Source organism: Camelus dromedarius, chromosome 5 (assembly GCF_036321535.1).
Source record: "Camelus dromedarius isolate mCamDro1 chromosome 5, mCamDro1.pat, whole genome shotgun sequence".
In the NCBI taxonomy this organism is placed as follows: Eukaryota; Metazoa; Chordata; class Mammalia; order Artiodactyla; family Camelidae; genus Camelus; species Camelus dromedarius.
This window is the reverse complement of record NC_087440.1, coordinates 8,620,178-8,642,787: the sequence shown is the minus strand read 5'-3', so window position 1 is coordinate 8,642,787 and position 22,610 is coordinate 8,620,178. Positions and strand designations below refer to the sequence as shown.

The 22,610-nt window shown below is 36.4% G+C and overlaps 1 protein-coding gene across 5 annotated transcripts in view; it reads right to left on the bottom strand.

Moving 5' to 3' along the window:
• The window catches only part of SLTM (SAFB like transcription modulator), a 41,085-nt gene extending 24,050 nt beyond the window's left edge, over positions 1–17,035 (bottom strand). For 2 of the 5 annotated variants that reach the window (XM_031452974.2, XM_031452975.2), the window contains exons 1-5: positions 16,766–17,035; positions 15,706–15,793; positions 5,910–5,974; positions 3,078–3,275; positions 2,029–2,076 (exon numbers count right to left, since the gene is read on the bottom strand). In XM_031452974.2, the coding sequence (XP_031308834.1) occupies positions 2,029–2,076; positions 3,078–3,275; positions 5,910–5,974; positions 15,706–15,793; positions 16,766–16,927 (561 nt within the window). In that variant the 5' untranslated portion in view covers positions 16,928–17,035. The remainder of the gene's footprint in view (positions 1–2,028; positions 2,077–3,077; positions 3,276–5,909; positions 5,975–15,705; positions 15,794–16,765) is intronic. The other 3 variants (XM_031452976.2, XM_031452977.2, XM_031452979.2) reach the window with 2 other exon arrangements.
• Between the last annotated feature and the right edge of the window lie 5,575 nt (positions 17,036–22,610).

The window sequence follows — 22,610 nt, the reverse complement described above, 5'->3', positions numbered from 1 at the left end:
CCATTTATTTGCCTAGTGTCTGTGGCTGCTTCCACACTACAATGGCAGAGTTGAACAGTGTGACAGACCACATGGCCTACAATGGCTAATACATTTTCTACCTAGCCCTTTAAGAAAAACTTTGCCAACTCTTGCTCTATAGGTTAAACAACTCAATTTCTTCAACAAATAAAATAAGGGGGAAAAGATGGAGGGAAAAAACCTAAAGATTAAAAGAGATCTAATAGATATTTCAATCAATCACAATATGTAGATCTTACTTATATCTGGATTCAAATAAAACCTGTTTAAAAAACAAAAAACTATGAACAGTTGGATATTTGAGTATGTTAAAAATCACGTATTAGGAGTGACAGTTAAAACAAAAAGTTCTCTTTTAGAGATACATACTGAAATTTTTAAAGCAAAATATAATGTCTGGGATTTGTTTCAAAATAAGGCAGAAAAGGGAAAGTGAATGGCGGTGTAGATGAAACAATACTGCCATTGAAGTGATAACAACTGAAGCTGTGTGATGGTTACACTCCATGCAGTATTCCTTAATGCACACCATAAGAATATATTCATTAAACATGTTTAGAATTTAGAAGCATCAGATCATGATGGAACTCAGATACACTTGTATTTCTAGACATTCCACTACACATAATTTAGGAAAAGGAAAAATGTCATTTTACTTAAAGGAAATTTCTCTGAAGACATAACCTCCCTATCTTTTGATACAGTAAGACAAAACTTGCCCCTTAATGAGAAATAAGTATTCTTTCACTATCAGGATGGAACAGGAGCAAGGTCAACTCTAGCTCATAAAAACTTCTGAAAATCAGGGAAAGGCACCCATCTTTTAAGATACTTTATTTCCATTGGTTAAAATTTTTATAATAAATATGTATCTATTATGTGAATGGGGACCCTTATAAATGATGCCCTCACATACTTACAGCCTGCACAACTATAGGAAAGGCCCTTGATAAAAATTAAAAAGCCAATTGCCAAAAAATATGGAGAGCTCAACTCTACCTTTTTGCATTAAAATCTAGAAAAAGTACTACTCCAATTTGAGAGTTAATCTTTCTCATCTATTATTTATCACTGAGAAATGAACAAACCTGGGGATAGCATGGGGGACAAGTCTCTAGACTTTCACAGTCCTAACATTTCCTTCCTGAATATTCCGAATTATCAAAAACATTTCTCCCAGAAATGTAATTTCTTCCCCACTGCAATAAACACAAAGAGCCAATATATAGCCTCACTAGCATTTCAAAGGCAAGAGAACTACAGGAAAAGAAGGCATGACCAAAGGCAATCAACTAAGCAGTCTATGAATATAAACCCCATCATACACTCTTCCAGTAAATATTATGTGAGGAAGTAACAGACCAGATCACTATTTTTTCTAAATCTAGTAAACAGAGGGAACTCCTATCTCTATTTGAAAGTATACTATTTAAAGAAGGTACATGATTGAGCTACAAATGTCTGTGTACAGCATCTGTACATCAAGCTTTCAAAATGTACACTATGCATACCACATATACCAAAAGCAAAATTTGATAATACACAAGAGCAGTCATTTTCAACATACACATACATAACCCCAAGTAAATTACTTCAACAGAGACTTTTATCATTTTTATACTATGCCCATCCTAGGAATGTTAAATTAACATTTTAAAGCTTTGAAAAGGATATTAGTACTTTTAAATGATTTATTTTATACCAAAGTGACAGAAAAAAATCAAGGAGTGTGTAGGCTTCCCAATAGACTGATAACCAGAGTTACACTTTATAGAAAGGATAGACTATTTTTATTTTTATTTTGAAAACAGTAGGAACCTTGTTGTAATAACTTCCATTTACCTCTATGGCAACAGAAATTCCAGCTCCCAATTTTAAGTATTTGATATATACACAACATAAATAACTCAATTTTATGAATTAAAGAATTATGAAGTCAAAATAAGATTCCTTTTCCAAGCCCTTCCACCCACAATATCAAATTCATAGTACTAAATGTAAACTTACTTGGGCTGTTAGAAAGGTATCATCTTCACCTTCTTGAGCTTCAATTTCCTAAGTAAAAGGGTATACAATAGCTTTGCTTTACAAAATATCTGGGTAATATGAGAATGCTTTTATGCTATACCTGATTATCACTAGCCTCATGTTCTGTACAAAGTCTAGGGATACCATGGGCACTAAGTCAGTGCTTAGTAATTCAGACTGTATTTTTTATGGCAACATAAAAACTTAGTCATATTGATAAGAGACTTAGAAAAATGTCCTTCATGAGCCCTTCACTTATGAGGCTAGGGAAAACGAAGTGTTCTAAGCATCAAGACTAACTCCCAAATCCACTGATTTTCTTAACATGTACTAACATACTTCAAAGCAGGGCAAATGGACTATTTCATTCAAAGAAAAGATTTTTTAAAGTATACAGTTTCAAGTTAAACTTTTTTTTTTTAACAGAGGTACTAGGGATTGAACCCAGGACCTCGTGCATGCTAGGCACACAATCTACCACTGAGCTACACCCTCCCCACTGAATTAAACTTTCATAAGTGATTTCCCCACCCTTGATAATAACCAAATAAATGCAAATTAATCTTTTACATTCACTAAAGTAGCAAAAGGAAAAAAATAATTAACTACCACCTGGTAATGCTGGCAAGGTCAGGATGAAATTGGTACACTCATTCATAGCAGAGTAGTGAAAAACTTAAAACTTAAATGTCCCAAATTAAAGGAGTAGCTATTAGACACGTAGAGAGCAGTCTAATAAATTATGCTGTAACACATGAATTATGAAGTCATTATGTTATGTGAAAATATTACACAGAATAAATAGTAACATGGCATAATAACTATTATGTAAAAATACATATATGGAAAATAATAAGCAAAATTTTTAAAGGTCATCTTAGGTGGTAGGATTCTGGGTGACTTATAAACAGCTTTAAAATATATTTTTTCAAAAGTCTGTGAATTCCACATTGAATTAGAAAAAATACTTCTTTACTATTTAGTACTTAATTTATCTGTGTCACATTAAAAAAAAACTGGCTAAAGACCTGACATTCGATGTCCTCTTTTTCTATATCTTCTATTGCTTCTGCCTCTATTAATTCATGAGCTCTCTTGTTCTCTTCTGCAGAAAGTAACTCCTTGGAATGCACATTTTCTTCTTCATTTTCACCAAATTCTTCAGAGTCCTTTAGTTCATCATTTCCATCTTGTTCATGTGCCTCTTGATTCTCCAATTCACAGTCCTTTTAATGGTAAGAAAATTTGGTACAACTAGAGGCAAAGTAGTGCAGGCTATCTACCAAAACTTTTCGGTTATTTACATCTCTAAATGTTTTCTCTTTTATCATATTTTGACATTACTCCCAAAGGCAAAGTTCCTTTTACCTTACATATTGTGTCTTTAAAAATAAAGAGGGTCTAATACCAAGGCCATTAAATTATGCATCCGAGTTCCCAAATCTCCCACACTGAAACAGGTACACACTAATTGGAATGCTTTCAAGTTCCAGTTACTTAATATTTACCAAGTCACATCCTATAAGCTGTCCTAGAAGATATGGCTTCAAAGAAATAACTTGTGTTGTCCATGTGCCACAGTGATTTAACTTCAAAGAATATGGAAGTCTTATATATGATAACATAAAGTTTATTTCTAATTAATAATAAGGAATCCCAACTAATACACCAATGTCTGTTCTTAGAAAATATGCAAATAATTAATTTAAATGTTTTTGTTTTGAAATCTACCACTATGCCACAATGCCAAAGGCAAGGAGCATAGGTTGGGATTGTCTCTGTGAAGGAATATCTGCTTGCCCTTCAAAGTTTAGACACAGGGTACTTCAGTAGAAACAAAGAAAAGCAGCAATCTGCTTACTTCTTTCTTTGATTAACTGCAGAAAATGTTGAAAGCAATGAACACTCCTTCCTCCTTTCCTAGTCTTATGGTAAATCAGTAGATTTACGAAAAGGTTCCTGAGTTAAAAGGGGAAAAGGGCAGGAGTGTAACTATTAATCATTCATAGCTGAACTACAATGAGGGAACAGAAATTTCTGAGCGAGGTGGGCAAAGAGAAGGAATGTGAGTGTTTTGGAATGTGGAGTGCTTGGGAGCAGGGCATCTCTGGGAAAGCTGGTTTAACCAACTTCACTACATACCGTGGGGGCATGTTGGGAATTCAAAATGGAGTAGGTGGTTGGTTATATGATTGTAGAAGAACAGGTGCAAAACAAACAAACAAAAAAACAAAAAAACCACAGGAAGTCACTGAGGGAACTTCATCTACTCTGAAGGGCCAGCTTTGACCATTCTCCTCATTTATGACTGGAAGCAATTTCTATATTATTCATATATCTAAGCAATGGGTGATATTTACCCACTACTACTGTATAAATTCCAAAATTACCAACTCTGTGAGACAGGGAAAGCATATTCACTTATTTTCTAATACATAACAAATGCTGATACTTCCAAAAGGAAAAAGAAATATAAAGAAGAAAGTGAAGACATATATAAACAGAATTTTTTAAAGCTCTTTTGTTCTTCTAGACATAAACCAGTTTATTTAATAATAACACAAAGGCATCCTTTGCAGCATATATGAGAGACAGCACTATTATATCTTCTCTTAATATTTCAAATGACTAACATTTTTATGAACGGAAGAGTTGAAAGAAAGTTAGAAATTTGAAAACTAAAAGGGTTTTTAACTAAGTCACAAAGCTTTTCCAGCTTACGGATAATTTTTACTTAACCATACACTCACTACTGAAGACAACTAGAGAAAATAAGAGGAAAAGGAACAAACATAATGGAAGACATACCACAAGGATAACAGAATATAAAGTTTTTCAAGGCTCAAACAAAAGCCGATTACAGTCATGCAATCATCAATTTTAATGGGTCCCTAAGCAAATACCTCCTAGAATGATCTGATTTCAGGGCTAACTCCTCAATCAAACGTCTCTCTTTGCTCTGTGCCTGCCCTCAAAGTGTAAGATACAAAGTGTGGTGCTGTGCAGTCTGTGTGTGTGTAACAAGGGGAGGGGAGAGAGCTAGATGGAAGGAGAGACAGGTGGGTGCATGGACATGAGCTGACTTCACGGTGGAGCGTGCAGACATCCGAAGATTTTATGGCAGTATAGACTAACTGTACACAGAAAATGAAATACAGGAGGTATAACTGCCCATAATTTAAGAGGAACTATGCTCATTCAATAATTCCCGCAAATGCCACAATACTTATGACCTAATGATGGGTAAGGAGCAGATCACATTTCATTAAAATGAAAACAAATCAAACTATGATTAAAAATAACTTAGTATATAACTGCCACAACTCCAATTAAAATTACATACTTTGTTTATCTGGCTGGTTAGTTTTGAAATACATTCTTTTTTAGCCAATAAAGACCTGGCTTATTTATCTTTAAAAGGCAAAACAAATGTCTTAATTTGATCCTTACCAAGCAGCAACACATCAGCAATTTCCTCTCTCCACTTTAAGGACTACATTAATCTAAGTTCTGTGTTATATACAAAAACCGAAATGCAATGGGCAGATGGAAAATAAATTATCAATATCCTTCACTGCGGTACCTTGTCCAGGAACTAATATATCGATTGCCCTGTGGCTGTTCCTCTGGCCCCTACGTCTCAGATTTCTACTTAAAGGCCTAGATAAACATTTTCTGCTTTCTGTCTCATTTAACTAGAGATAGTTATTTTATTTCTCAATTATGAGAATTAATACCTTTGACAAAATTATTTAAGTCTACATACTTTACTGTCTGTTGTTCAAGTATAATGCATGAATTCATCATGCAAAACACTAGGCTCAAAATAAGCATCTTAACCTGAGTAATTAACACTTTACCTTGACAAAAGCATCATCTTCCACGGAAGCATCTCCACTCAACTCATCTGCTTCCTGTTTTTTACCTGCGAAAGAAGGAAAATGGGCTAACAACCAATACTTTATTACTTTAAGAGCAAAAAACATTCAATGAAGTTCACCCCGAGGTATTACTCTCTACTCCCAAATTCTCTGACAACGCTAATGCCAACTGCTTATAAACCACCTGGTCATAGCTGTCTCAAACAAAAAAAAAGCTTTATTAACAGTGACATGCTGTTTCACTAAAATAAGCTGTGCAAATAATTAATCCTACATATGCACCCATCATCTTAACTGACTTGACATATATGACGCGTTTTTCTTTTTCCACTCAAATTCTCTACCCTCAATTCTCCTGGAAGTAGCAGCACCTTTCAACAGAATACTACTAAATGTATATGTAACCAGACGTCTGATAGCTAAATTCAAGACTCATATTCCCTGCAAAGTCTTCCCTAAGTTCTCCTCTTCAACAAGCCTTTTCTGAAATAAAGTTCTCATATCTGACATCTCACAATCCATCAGTTGATTATACTTGTACTCAAGTACATCTTGCTTCACTATTTAAAGAAATACCTTAAGTACAGTGACTGCTTTTATGCTTATTTTGTGTTTCTCCAAAGGCCTAAATATAAATAGTGTTGGGCACTTAACATAATGACTGATTTAACTGATTTAAGGCAAGTAGGAATTACTGCAGACTGAAAACTGTTAATAGCTTCCAGATAAACTACAGGCCTTCCTGACTCAACCTCATCTTCAAAACTTTGCAAATTAGTGGCTGAAATTTTAAAAATGTTTTCTACATTAAAAAAAAAAAAAAAAAGGTTTTCCACAGAGCCAATGCTGAAGTTTTTGTTTTCAGGGAAGTCCACAAAAACCTACGTAATAACCCATCATGTAACAGAAATGCTGTTTAAAAAAAAAAAAAAAGGCTTCTAGAACTTTAGTATTAAATTTGTTTTAATTCATTTATTTTGAAATGTTAATAACTGTTCTTTCCGGAAGCCAACTAATTAAATTTTCCTTTCCCCAAAACAGGAACTGCTATGTACCCATGACTTCCAGGGTAGAGGGTTCAGCTGTGAGTTTACTGTTAAAAAAAAAAAAGTTAGGAAACCTCCTCTTTCCCTTGTCTCTTCACCAGCTCCTATCTTCCATCTACTCCCAACTTGAAATTCTTTCCATGAATGAGTGGTGAAAAGGGAAACAAGATAGCTGGTACTTCCAGGTATGTGAAAAGAAGACGAAGAGTGGAGAGTTTTCTTTTACCCACTGAGGTAACAGAGGGCTTGTCCCTGTCCCTGAGGGCTTATGTGAATCAAGAGAGAAACAAAATGTGGGGCTTTAGTGTGGTGTTTGTATGTTAGAGAAAATAAAAATTGGAAATTACTACAAGTGCAACAACTAAGAAAGCCTGTTCATCAGAGAGTGTTTGTTAATCTATTTTTAAAAAGTAAACAGAGATGCTCCTTACTTGAAAAAGAAAACAGTATCAAGTGAGGAAAAGCTCACTAAATTCTTCTAACACATTTACAGAGAGGAAGTTCCATAATATAATAACCTTAAAGATGCTACCTTTGGGGGAAAATAAGCTTTTAAAAACACCAGGATTCCTGCTTCTCACCCCCACCCCACCGCACCCCCAACACACACACCACCAAATAACCTATAGTGTAGAGCTTTGGGATGAATCCCTTCAGATCATTCGCAAATACTATTTATTCTTTACAAATATAAAATGCTTTACAATTTGCAAAACACTTTAAAAAGTTCAAGTGATTTTTCCAAGCACCGTATGATATAAAGGGCTGGTAATCACAATTCTACAAAAGAGAAGATGAACCTGAGAGGGTAAACAGCTTTCCCAAAGCTAGTACATGGTGTTGTCAGAACTGGAAGCCAAGGTTTCTCATTTCCAGTCCGAAATTCTTTCCACTACATCTTACTATGACCTACTTAAAAGACATTATTCTAGTAAGGAATGGTTAATTAACTCAATGTAAAGATACTATCTTTGAAATGGCAGCCCTCAGCATAATGACAAGCTACATATACTATGCACACTCAGTGGTTTCACTTGCCTTAGTTTACTTAAAGGAAAACCAAATTACACTACAACAAAGCAACAAAAACAACAGCAATCACGACCACTGCTTAAGCAGCTTCGGTGGTCCAGGCACCAGGACAAATGCTCCACGTAGACTAACGTATTTATTTTATCCTCACAGCCACTCTCAAACTTTTATCCCCATTTCAGAAATAGGAAACTGATGCTGAAAAGTTAGATGACAAAGCTAGTAAAAGGCAGGGCTTCAATTTAAACCCAAGCCTATTTCCAACTCCTCAAAACACACAAAACCATTAGCTCTTCAAGTAGCCACAATGTGCTAGTTGTTAAAATTTTTATCTCCTTTAGCATAAACCAAGGCTCCAAAAGCCACGTCTATAAAATTTTTAAATGTGAGACTCGGAGAGATTATGTAACTTGCCCCATGATGAACAGGCAAGAGGGAGAGGTACACAAAAAGGTCCAACCTTGCTACCCCTTACTGTTTTTAACAGCTGTACCACATGAAAGCACTGGACACTTAATGTGTCATCAGTTTGTAAACATAAAAAACATGAGGACAAGATTTGCAAACATCCAGTAATGAAAACTGTAATAATAACCTAATAGGTTCACAGTACTTAAGAAAACTGACATTTTATACATTAGCTTTTGACTGCCTTCATAACCTGTAACTGTGGGCTTGTTTACACATGCTGAATTAAAAACTATATTGTAATTTCTTCCTTTATGAAAAAAAGTTCATCCCTCCTACATATAAAATATAACTGACATTTTAAAAACCTGTGATGTTCATCATCCAGTGCAGAACCTAGCATAATGCTACAAAGTGAGCAGACACTCCAGCAGTATATATTTCCTGAGTGATAATGGTTTAAGTTCTGGGTTGGACGCTAGCAATAAACAAGGTCTGGACTTCCACTCCGCTCTTACTGGGACAAAGGTAAGAGCTAGCATGCCAGTCAGACTAGCATCATGTGCAATCCCATCCTGTCAGGAAGGACTGTAAACTCCAGCTCTAATGATGCTGCAAAGCACACCTACAGATTCTGAACTTTCACGATGTCACAGACAATAACATAAAAGAAAAACCAAATCCCTCTTAACCCACAAGCACCAGCTTTAGCACATTTTTGTACAGTCAGTAACCATTTAAACCCCTATCTCCCATTTAAGTCTGTGCTATCAAAGCTCCTCCTATAAATTCATCAGTGCCTCTTTTGTCCTTCAAGGAATCTGGCATGTACCACAGAAATGTGAACTGGTCCAAAGGAAAGGAGCATGACCAGGATGAAGGAGCTAACTAAAAGTTTAATGTAAACAGAAGCATAACTTTAAAGCTTTGAGGAACAAAACTAGAAAGTACATTGACCAGACAAGATAGTCTGAGTAACAAAGTAAAAAATGAAAGCAAAATTACTTATCACAGCTCAAACTATCATAGGAATAACATATGGCTATTCTGAAATTATATAAAAGACAATGCAAGTTTCTCTGCATGATTTTAGGGTCTAAAGTAAAATGGCAAAATAAAAATGTATACACCAAAGAAAGACGACGCTAAAAATACCCCCTCATTTACACAACGTGAGTTTGTATAGGTCCACAAATCCTTAACAAAATGGTTGGAACCAGACATGTTTCAGAATTGTCAGATTTTAAAAGAGTACAGTGGTGTGTATACCATTTGTTAATTTAAACCTCCCAGTAGCTTCTGGAACAGTTCCTCTGAATCAATACGAGAAATATTTGTGCAATGAAATATATGCATACTAACATCAACTAGGGTAAGTCAAGACTGTTATCACTTGGATAATTACTTCTGCCACCAAACTTAAGAAAAAACTTTGTTTTCAAAACTTTTGTATTTCAAAATTATGAATAAAGAATTCTGGGTCACAATTTTGTTTTCTCCTCCAAAGGCAAATTGGTCCTTATAAATGTTTGTAATTTTTCTTTTCAAGTTCAGAAATACCTCCAAAAACAAAAAATCCACTTAATAAGTAGATTTTAAAGTCATTTTGCCAAAAAACTTTGTGGCTGAGTAACTTCCCCTAAACATTTACAGAAGCTATGAAAAGTAGAAAATGTTTAGTCATAAAACTTCTGTTGGAGAAGACAGGGTTTAAGTCAAACTGAACAACATTAATGTTTCCAGCATCAACCTCTCCCCAGTTGCATGAAATCTTAAAATAACCACGGACTGTGCGCCTTGTTAACTGTTTGCATATGTGTTTTAGCTTCTCTTCTATTAGAATGATATTTTACTAATACAATCATTTCCCTAAAAAGCTTTGCATTGTCTTAAACATAGCAGTCATCCAATAGGTCATTTCATAATTTTTTAAAAATCCATAAAGATAATTCATACTCATTATAATAAATCTGGAAAACACCAGAAGTATATTTTTAAAATCTCTTAACTTTGTCATCTAAAGATAACGAAACTGAATAAACACACACACATGCAAGCACACACTTATGAGCATTTGCCTAAGGTTTTGAAAGGCAGCAAAAGTAACTGAGCTCTTAATGGGTTACTTTTCTTTCCTATCAATAAAAAGAAAATAGTACAGCTTAACTCTCAGCACTGTTGTGAGATCAAATAAAGCAATGTGGAAGTTTTCTGAAAACTGTAAAGTATATAAAACAAGTTACAAACTGACAGGCAGAAAGAGATAAATGAAAACGATGTTAAGTCTCAAGCTCTACTCTAGAGCAGCCAGTGGTTCTTAATTCCAGCTGCATAAGAATTATCTGGGGAGCTTTTAGAAAATACTGATTCCTGGGCCCCCAACAGAGCAACTGAAATCGAATCTCTGGGGGACGGAGCCTAGTGTCTATATTTTTAAAAACTTAAAATGACTCTACTGTAGAGCAGACTGAGCAAAACTGAAGAAGTTGGAGTGAGAAGAATATAAGAGGAAGGTCACTATTTTCAGGTTCTCCAGACTAGAGAAAATTTAAGCTCTATCTACCTTTAACAAAACCGCACTATTTGAGTTCTTGTAAAGGGGGAAAAAAATCCTTGAACATAAACCTCTATGAGTACATGCACATGTGCATACACACCTTAGATCAACAAAATGTTACCTGTAATAAATTCAGGGTGATGGAATTATGGGCAATGTTCACTTTTCTATCTGTCATGGATTATCTAATTTTTAAAATGAAAATTTTCACTTTTATAATCTGGAAAACAATTCAGTAAAGCCAAAATGCAAACTACTCCTCCAGGGTACCAGGAGTGCCATGTAAGGCCCATATGGGGTGTGGAGCTAATGGTGTGAATGGTTAGCTCCTGGAATTGCACAACACCGTGGGCCCTTTATTGTAACACATGAGAACTATCTTATAGCTGATTAAATAAATCAGTAAATTCTATCCTTAAACCCTTAAAGCACTGTTCAAACTCTTCATTAAAGTCCTTTCTGATGCCACCAATTGATAATAATGATTTCTTTTTCCTCTAAATTCTGGACAATTTGTACCTTATTTTCCATGAGTTCATGAAAGAGAAGATGACATTTGAAGTCTTCTGCCCTTAACTCAAAACAAGATGACTGACATGGGAGAAAAAAACTGTCTTAAAGTACTAGAAAATTTTACCTATCCTCCCACCAGGACCCGTGACACACACCATATTTGATACAATAAAATAGCTGAAAAAAAGCACAAAAGTTCTTTGATAATACACGTAATCCACCATACACAACTGCATGAGGCAAATGCAGGTTTTAATGGCTGGGTTTAAGGGCCTGATTTTGTGAAATAAAAATGACATACACAACTTCTGAAGCTGGACAATATTCCAGCAAAAGTTAGGAGGCTTTCCAACACAGCAACAACTCAGTGAGGGATAAAAGGCAGTTGCAATGATTCATGTGTTCTAACAGTAAGTACATTTCACTTATCAGTGTTTAAAGAGAAGCCACTAGTGCTGTTGAGAAAGGCACCTTAAACAGAAAAACTGTTTGGAAGACTGTTAATCTCTGATATACATGCTTCCTACAAAGAAACAAGCAATTAAAACAAGCACCAAAAGAGAGATTTTCAAAAGCAGCTGTTACAAAAGTCATCGTATGGCCCCCGACATTCATTTAACAAATATTTTCTGACCACGTATTATGTGCCCAGCAATACGCGAGATATTACAGAGACTAATGTAAATAAAAGACTATGTCCTTACCCTCACAAAGTCTCTAGCCCAGTGGGTACTCCAAAAAATATGCTGATTTTGTCCCCAAAGCCCTTCTCAATGTCACAGTAGATTAAAGTTTCCTTAACATCCAAACATACAGCAGTTAAAAAAAAAAAAAAGCAAGAGTTACAGTATACAGTGATACTGACACTGTATTATATTAAATTCATTTTATGTGGTTGACTACTATTTTCTTATTTGACATATAAATTTTAGAAAGCTTTACAAAGTAAACATGAAATTAATTACACTGACCAAGGTATTTTCCACACAAAATCAGGCATTAGGTGTTTGAATAAACCTGTAACCTAAAAATATATTTGTTTCTATAGTGCAAACAAATCAGATTTTACATAGCAGTTTGAGTCTTTTTTAAACCTGCATGTATTGCAAGGGAGTTTCAACTGCATTACACATACTTCTGAATACTGTACTGATTACTTAAAATAACTTCTGCTGAAGTTTAGAGGTGACTCTAAAGGTGAAAAATGCAAAAGAATGATATGCTATTGACAGGTGAACCAAAAGAAAGCTTAAATCTATAATCTCTAAAACTAGGTAATGAGAAGTTGGCTCTACCTGTTTAACTGCTTTCTTAACACACACCCAAATAATGACAGTGAATCTCACCAGGGAAGCTTTCTTCTAGGTTACTTATTAAAAAGTTCACAGCAAAGAGAGCGTAAAAAGACTCAGATGAGAGAACCAATCTAAGTTACAAACGATTTCACCGTATTAACTCTATGCAAATAGATTTTACAAATATATTAATCATAAGTTTTAGAACTCACTAATAACATTTATCAACATTTGTTATATGTTTGTGCTTGTAATAATGGCATTTAAAAAGTATTCTACAATATACTTAACAATGCAGATTCCTTTTCCTCTAATCTGTTGAAATACAACCATTTTAACACAATAAAATTTTTCATAGTGACCCTGCACTTGTAAGAGAATGAGCTTAATATTTCACCTAAGTAGTTTTTCAAGACCCATGAAGCTTCTCTTGCTTTATCATTTTACGTTTATTTGCAACATTAAGCTATATTATCGTAAGAAATTTTTTTTTCCCCTAACATGTTGTGTCTTGCTGATGTCTACATGACTGCCTCTAACAAACCCCTTTCCTTTTCTAGAACCTCAGCTAAAGATACCCATACTGATTAAGGACCTATGAGATTTCCTGTTCCTATACATCTACTTCAGCTAAACAAAAGAAATTTTTCTTCTGGCTCCTGGCTATATACAATTATTAAATTTCAGAACTAAGAGACTCAGAGTAAATTTTCCAATTTTATAAAAAGGAAGTAGACCCACTGAAGGAAAAGTGGTGTGACCAAGATGAAATTATTTTCAAGGTATATAGTGCTAAGCAAAATAAATTTGTCAAAAAGAGCATATTAAAATAATAGTTTCTTGAAACTTCAGTTTTAAAAATCTGTTAATTACTGATATTTGTTATTGTTAAAGTTTCCCTATTCAAATTTGATGTCTAAAACTTATTCTTAAACTTAATTTAAAATAATCTTACTTATAAACATCTTCATTACAAATTAATTCAGACTAGGTTCTCAGTTTGGGATTTACATTATGCTCTTTGTAATTCTTAGGATTTTCAGAACAAATGGAATAAATGGAATTCAAAGAGACAAGAGCTATCTAACACGGATGTCCCAGAATGAGTCTAATGAAGGACTCAGTTGTAGTCTGCTGTAGACAAATGATGAATGTTACAACTCTTAACTAAAGACTGTAAGACACCTTAACATCAGAGTTACAGAAAAATTAAATTTCAAATATCCTTATAATCCACATACAAGGGAAAAATTAACATATTGATATATACATACACACACATATATATATATATACACACATGTATACTGAAAAACTCCTTAAAATGTTGTATTTTCAAATTTACTCCTAAGGGTAAAATGAAATTCCTAATGACTGAAGAAGAAAGGGATACAGAGAGAAATTAAAAGTAAGTGAGAATGAATAAATCAAATGAAATTTACATACTAAAATCAATAATCAGCTCGAATAATTTGGGACTACGATTAATGCATAACATCAGTCAGACTATCACAATGTGCTAAATAAATGACACGAATCAAAATCACTATTAAGAAACATGGTTAATTCCGATGTACTTATTTCTGAATTTTTTATGGTTCCTCATTTTGAAACTGCCTCTAGGTTTGTCAGCAGAGGCTTCTCAACACAAGCTTCTCTAAACACAGGGAAATGTATCTTTCAAAGTGAGACACTGAGTCAGAATTATACTAAAAGCTACAGATCTTCAAGATAACTTTATTGCTCCTCTGAACTCCATTTCCACCTCTGCCATATTTCTATCCCATCCAGGAAATGCATCTTAGTCCTTTTCAGTTTCCTTTGGCACAAACAGGGGACTCTTGCAAACCTATGAAAACTCATACGGAGAGACGGCATCAAGATCTGCCTGGACCTGGTACCCGCACAGACTGCTTAAGATCAAACTTGACTATTCCCATCTTCTCAAGGTTAATGCATTCAATCATTTCACTCTAGTTGCAATCAATCTGGTCTACAGCAGACAAAGTAGCATTTGGATCACTTAAAGCAGTAAAGGAAGTTAGATTATTTTTAATGCTACAGCTGTCCATGAACACACTGCATGGAACTTATAGGTAGATACCAGGATCCAGATACTCACATCATGTCCACCCTCTGTCACTGTCTTTATGGGAGGGAGGGAGAAATCTGTAATTATTCAAGTAAGGATTTCACTACCTAGAACCTTTTAAATATTCTTAAATCCTTTTTATATTGTCCAAATGTTCATTTAAAACTTCGTTTACCTATTCATTAAATCACCATATCCTAGAAATACATTCTGGCCTAGTTTAAAAGTTGTAAAATCGAAACCTTTAAGATATTCCTATAACTTAAAACTTTTTTTAAAGCTAATTAATCATGGATTTTTTTTCCCTACCTTAGTAGTATGATTGGTGAGGTCTTTCTGAATTTCACTGAAAATCAGAATGTATAATGGCATAAATGCAAATTAAGTTCACCAAGTCAAACAAAATACTAAATACAAAGGTTACAGAATTTTAATGTACTAGAGAAAACAGCAAGGAGCCAAGGTGAAAGATCTGGTAGGAATTCCATCAATACTCTGCCAATTGTGGGGCAAGGTAGACATGTATTAAACTGTATTTTATTCTTCAAGTCTTCACACTATGAAGGAAGAAACAATGAAACTTGACTTTGTAATTTTTTTCAGAAGCAATAAAGAACTGCTCTCACTTTCAGGTCAACTTCAGCCAAATCTTAAGGGCTACTAGTCACCCAGAGCCTGGCAACAGTAACTTTTCTTCCTTGACCCAACAAGGCAGAGTGCCAGAGGGAAACAGCAAAGAGTAGCACTATATAAACAGGGCAAGTGGCACAAGAGCAGAGGCAAGTTATATAACCAAAATATATTTTAAAATATGTTTATAACTCGTAACAACCTTTGCCTTTGGTTGGTTTCTTGTTTGGAGTATCAGTTGAAACAGTTAATTCAATATTATCTGGATCGCCTCCTTCCTCTTCAATAGCCTACATTAGAAAGAGAAGTTAATATGCTACACAATCTATCTAAACTTATTTTATAAAAATGAAATGAAAAATATTAGCAAACCTCAAGCCTCAAGACATTAGAATTGCCAGTCATTTCATACACCAACCTCAAAAAGAAGCAATTAAACTACACGAGAGAGAGAAACTTTCAGGAGGAAATATCATTAAGTATCAAAATCATATGAAGTTTTACATTTTACCCAGACGAGAAAATTAACAATCACATATTATCACACTGAATAAAAGTCTAAATATTCTCGATTGCAGAAAAGTTGCTAGCTGCGAAAGTAAAGAGCTAAAAGGGGCTTTCCTAATTTCCATAATGCAAACTTCTCTCTCCTCTACTACACTTCCAACGCTCAAACCAGGAAAGATAATCAGGGATGAAAAAGCAGATTATAGCGCTAATGCAAAAACTGAAAACCCAGCCGAAAACAAACCCCTTCTGTTACCCACCCATCAACTCCCACTACGAATTCCCCCCCAATACGGGGAGGAAACGGTTGGGCACAATTAAACGGTAACTTCGCACAAGTCACCAAAGTAACCAGTCCCTTCGAGGCCAAGAAATGCACGCGCTCACCATCGCTAAAGGCTGGGGACCGAGCGCCTCCCGGGTCTCCACGATCGCCCTCGGGAGGCCGCGCCGGCCGGCCGCAGCCCTCGCAGCCTGGCGGGGACGTCCCGGGGGAGGCAGGGGCGCGCTCGGCTGCGGCGGCCTGTCCCGGGCGGCTCGCGGGCCCCTGGCAGGCCGGTCCCAGCGCGCGGGGGCGGGGGCGGGGGCGCCGCAGGAGGGTCCTCGCCCTCCCCGCGCGCGCGGGCGCCGCCCGGGGCCTCCCCACCGCGCTGCCCCGCGGGACCCGGCGGCTGCGGGCGGCTGGGGGCTGCGGCGGAAGTGGGGGTTCCGAGGCGCGGCCTAAGCTCGCCTTCCCGGACCTCGCCGGGCCTCACCTGCTTGAGTCGGGAGACGAGCACAGTCTTGACTCCGGTGATGTCCAAGTTCCGCCGCTTCAGCTCGGACTTGAGATCGATGACCCGCAGATCGGTGATCTTTTTCCCTTCCGCCTGACCCGAGGCAGCCGGCGCTGCCACAGCACCGGTAGCGGCAGCCATTTTAGAAGAGCAGCGCGCTGCCGAGGCAGCGAGTGGGCTGCAGGGCGGCGGCAGCAGCTCCAACTTCGACCCAGGCCTCGCCGGCTGCCGGCGCCGCGCAGCGCTGCGCACAATGAGCCGCTGGCCACGCCCCCTGCTCGCCACCCCAGCGCAACCTGCAGCCGCAACCAGCACCCGGATGACGGACGCGCGTGCGCACTGATGCGGGGCGGGGGGGACGGCGCCCCGCGCGCCGCGGAGCCGGCGGCGGCCACCTGGGCGGTGCGTCCGCTTGCGTGGGCTGGGAGGTCAGGCGAGTCCAACCGCGCCAACGTCCGCCCTGCCGCCGTTCCCCCTCCGCTTCGTTAGCCATTTTCTGGCAACGTCTCGAGTCTTGAGCAACAGCAGTGTGCTAGGCACCCTCGGCAGGGATAGTTCGCGCGTTACTCAACACAGCCCAAGGGGCGTGCGCGCGCCCTGGCCCTCTTCCAGGAAGGTTCTGCTGAATAATCGAAAAACTGTGGCCACCGTGCACGAATGAACTAGGTTCCCCAAGTTCCATTCAAAAGCTGGAAAGAAACCCTAGGGTGGTTAATGTAAAGAGTATAAAGGGTTATAGGAATATAAAGGCTGGCATGTGTGACAAGTCTCACCAGCTGTCTCAGGGGAAAACATGCCTTTGCCCAGGAAGGCTTAGTTTATTCCAGGGCTGCCCAGGTCACTGGAAAAGCGGGACAGCTTCCCTGCACTGGCCTGTTTACCATCCTCCTCGGAGGACCTGGCGGCTAAACACGAAATTGATTACTGAGTGAGGAAGTTTTTTAAGTGCTTGTTACCGTTCTCAGACATTGCGTTCATGGTTTTGTGCCTCCAGAGTTTGGGATTCCAAGAACAATGACCATCTTCTGTGGAGCTGGCCTGTACAAGTGAGTAACTTTTGCCATTATTAATCATCAAAGCTTAAGCATTTATGGAATAAAAAGTATTCTATAAATTCCATAAACAGAGTGTGACACACAGTTAACTCCTACTGACATTTCTTGGTTTTAAAAGTCAAATTGATGAGGTCTGTGTACTTTAGGTTGCCTTTTCTCATTAACTATTAGAGGAAAAAAAAAAAAAAAAGACTGCATATTGTAAAATTATACCTAACATTTGGGCCGTTCTTTATGGTTTGTAATGCACTTTGACATGCAATAACCCCCTAATCTTTCCAGACCCTGTGAGGTAAATCTCTTTAAAGCTTAGAGAGATTAAATGGCTTGTCCATGTTCACATAGCTGGTATGTAGCCGAACTGGTGCTCAAATCCGGTCTCCTGATTCCAAATCCACCTCTGTCTCTGTTACAAATTGTTTCACAGTCATAGAATGTTAGAATTCGAAGGATCTTTACAAATCTTATGACTCAGTCCTGTCTCTCTCTCTCTCTAATACATGAAGATTTTAAGAATTTTACTGAGGGATCCACAACTGATTATTGGCTAAACTGGCATTAAACCTCCAATCTCATACCAGTGTCTTTTCCCCTCAGCCACCCTTCTCCCCTCTTCTATGGACACTATGACACCAAAACCTAATGTTACATGTAAAATGACTGAGTTTTTTGTCTTTAAGAAAATCTAATAATGAAGTTATCTTAAAATGGAGATCTTTTCCTTCTGATCCAATGCACTTGAGGACACATCACCTGCCATATTGCCAAGAATGTTTAACCTAAATCTCACCGTAAGAAAACAATCAGACAAATGTAATTGTAGGACATTTCACAGAATAACTGCTATGGATTCTTCAATAAAGCAGTATAGATGTACCTTGGTATCAGATAGGAGATTGGTTCTGGGACCTCCTCAGATATCCAAACCTGTAGATGCTCAAATCTTATATAAAATGGTGTAGTATTTACATATAACCTGGACACATCCTCCTGTATTTTTAAAATCATCTCTAGATTACTTAAAATACCTAATACAATGTAAATGCTGTGTCAATATTTGTAAATACGATGTAAATGCTAGGTAAAGAGTCACTGGTATGCGGCAAACTCCAGTTTTGCTTTTTGGAAATTTCTGGAATTTATTTATTTATTTATTTATTTATTTATTTGGGTATTTTTGATCCGCCATTGGTTGAATCCATGGATGGTTGAATGCATGGGTATGGAGGTTCTGATTATATCATAAAACTAAAAGTAGTTGAGCAGTTCTAGAATAAAGATGACTAAAGAAATATGATAACTAAATTTCACGTGTGACTGTTGTTTGGATCCTGGAGCAAAGAGCAAAAAAGCTGCTAAATGGATAATTGAGAAATTTGAAACATTTGGGAGATTTGGCTGTGTATTAAATTCTGTTATTGTACCAAGGTTAAAAATCTGGAGTGTTATGTTGTGGTTATGTAGAATGTCCAACTTCTTAGGAGATACTCACTGAGGGTCTTAGAGGTGAAGTTTCATTCTATCTGCAATTTACTTTCAAATGGGAAAGAGAGAGAGAGAACACGCAAGTGTGGCAATATGTTACAATAAAGTAAGTGTAGCAAAATGTTAATAATTAGGGAAACAAATGTGGCAAAATTAGAGAACAGTAGCAATTAGAATATGTGGATGAAGGCCATAAGGTAGTTCGCTGTATAATGTTTAATTTTTTATAGGTTTGAAGTTATTAAAAATAAATTGGGTGGAAATCCATACGTAAATCTAATGTTTTTTGTAATAGAGGAAAAAATAAAACAAAGATAATATATTTCTTTACCTTTAACATATATGATATTTAATTTTGTCATTTAATCTATGATTCTTGTTTTGTTTTGCTTTTTTTTTGAATTATCTAAATAATTCACCTTTAAGTGAATCTTTGTTTACTACAATACATTTTTCCTCTTTTCATCCTGTAGTGAAATATATTTAGGTGAAGAAACGTGATGCATTTGTTTCTCTATCAAGAATGATGCTAAAAAAATAATGACAACTTATATTTTATGTATAAAGCCTCTTGCCAGTTATTGAGTACTTCTACACCCATTATGTTATTTATTTTTATAAAAGTTCATCATTAAACACATATCTATTGAATATTTACTACCTGCCAGGCATGTCAAGGTCTAGGAAGAAAATGAGTACCTTATCTATATTGTTCACCATTGTGTGGGCTCCTAACAGAGTGTAAATGTTCAGTAAGTACTGATTGCCTGAAGGAAAACAGACTTGCCTGCCCTTATGGGGTTTACACTCTTGACAGCAAACTAAGACATTAGTCAATCTTAAAAATACATATAAAATTGCAACTGTAGCTAGGGGAATGAAAGATAAAGACACAGTGCTCTGGGAACCTATAATAGGAAAATTTAACTCTTATAGGGGTAGATTAAATGATCCTTATTTTATGAAAGAAAAACCTGAGTTTCAACAATGTCAGTAAGTAGTCCAAGAGCAAAATGTTAATAAAGGAAAGAAGATCCAGGATGATTCTAAATCTATTGCTTTTTTTTTCTTTTTTTTTTTTTTACTGTAACACCTTGTTTTCCATTAAAGTTTATTTGCATACCCCAAAAAAGTTTTATTCCTTCCTCCTAATGTTAAGCCCCAATTGATACTGTTCTCTCTATTTTTTTTAGATACCTCAGTCTTTGCTTACCATATTCCTGCCCAGCATCATGGTTCCTTACCCCTACTTTCAAATTAGGCCTTCAAACCTTTTGTGTCTTGAAATATCTTTGCTTGACCCCCCTATTTACTATTGGCAACAGTTGCATTATTGTACCCTTCTCCTAATGGAAAGTGTATAGCTTCTGGTATTGACAGAGGAGGTATAATAGTTAAAAGTCCCTTCTGAAGATAACAAAAATGCTTGACCAAATATATTATTCAAATCTTCTTGTCCTTACTGATTTCCTATGTGCTTGTTATATTACTTACTGTGAGAAGTGTGTTAAAAATTTCCCACCAAGAATGTCGATTTGTTGATTTTTTTGTAGAACTGTCAAATGTTACTTCATGTATGTTAAGGCTTTGTTATTAGGTGCATAAAAAAGTGTAATCGTTACATCATTACTAAATGGGCCTTTTATCTTTAGTTGGGTTTTTTCCACCCTTAAATACTATACCAGCTTTTCGTTGGCTAGTGCTTACAAAGTACGTCTTTTTCCATACTTTTGCCTTAACCCTTTTTTGTGTGCTCCTTAAATGTGCTTTTCTAACTAGCGTATTGTTGTTGTTGTTGTATATATATTTTTTTAACTGAAGTGTAATCAGTTTACAAAGTCGTGTCAATTTCTGGTGTACAGCATCATGCTTCAGTCATTCGTGAACTTACACATACTTGTTTTCATATTCCTTTTCACCATAGGTTACTACAAGATTTTGAATATAGTTCCCTGTGCTGTACAGTATGAACTTGTTGTTTATCTATTTTGTATATATTAGTTATGTTTTTAATCTAGACTGATGATCATTTCTTTTACCTGAAATATTTAATGCATTAACACTTAATATAATTACTTTTAGATTTAGATGTATGTCAGGGTTCTCCAGAGAAACAAAACCAGACTGTAGTCTTGGCTCATACAATTTGGAGGCTGAGAAGTCCCAAGATCTGCTATCTGTATTGTGGAGATGTGTCTTCATTTTTTTTTTTTTTTTAATATATCCCACTTGGACTTTGTTGAACTTCTTAAATCTATAGATCAAGAAGATTTCCTCAGGGGGAGGGAATAGCTCAGTGGTAGAGTACATACCTAGCATGCATGAGGTCCTAGGTTCAACCCTCAGTATTTCCATTAAATAAATAGATAAACCTAATTACCTCCCCCCACTAAAAAAATAAATAAAACTAGACTACTTATTTTTTTTTAAAAAAAAGACAATTTCCTGACTTTACACCCAGGGAAGCCAGTGGTGTAATTCCAGTCCAAGTCTGAACACCTGAGAACCAGGGGAGCCACTGGTGTAAATCCCAGTTTGTGTGCAGAAGATTGATGCTCCATCTCAAACAGGCAGGCCTGATCTGACGGTTAGCCTTCAAATTTGTCTCTCCTCAAAGATAATACTAGAAGGATATTATTATGATCTTGAATTAGGAAATTATTTATTTATAATGACACAAAAAGCATGAACTACAAAGGAAAAGATTGACTTATTTGACTACATTAAAATTAAGAATTTTGTTTATCAAAAGGTACCATTAAAAGAGTTACAAAAGCAATACAGAATTCCCATGTACCCTTCATTCAGTTTCTCCAAATGATTGCCTCTTACATAACTATTACCACCATATCAGAATCAGGAAATTGATATTGGTACATTGTATGTGTATAATTCTATGCCATTTTATCATACACAGGTTCATGTAACCATGACTAAACTCATGATGTAGAACTAATCCATCATCACAAATATATCCCCTGTGGTACTCCTTTTATAGCACACCCATTCCTCTCCCCCACCCCCACCAACCCTAGTCCCTGGCAGCTTACCTATTCTTTATTTCTATAATTTACTGAAAGAATGTTACAAAAATGGAATCATTGAAATCATCTTTTTTTTCCCAATCAGCATAAGTCCCTTGAGATCCAAGATGTTGCATGTATCAATAGTTTGTTCCTTTTTATTATTTTATTTTATTTTGATTTATTTTACTTAGTATTCCAATAGCATAGATGTACTACAGTTTGTTCAGCCACTCACTTATTGAAGGAAATTTTTGTTAC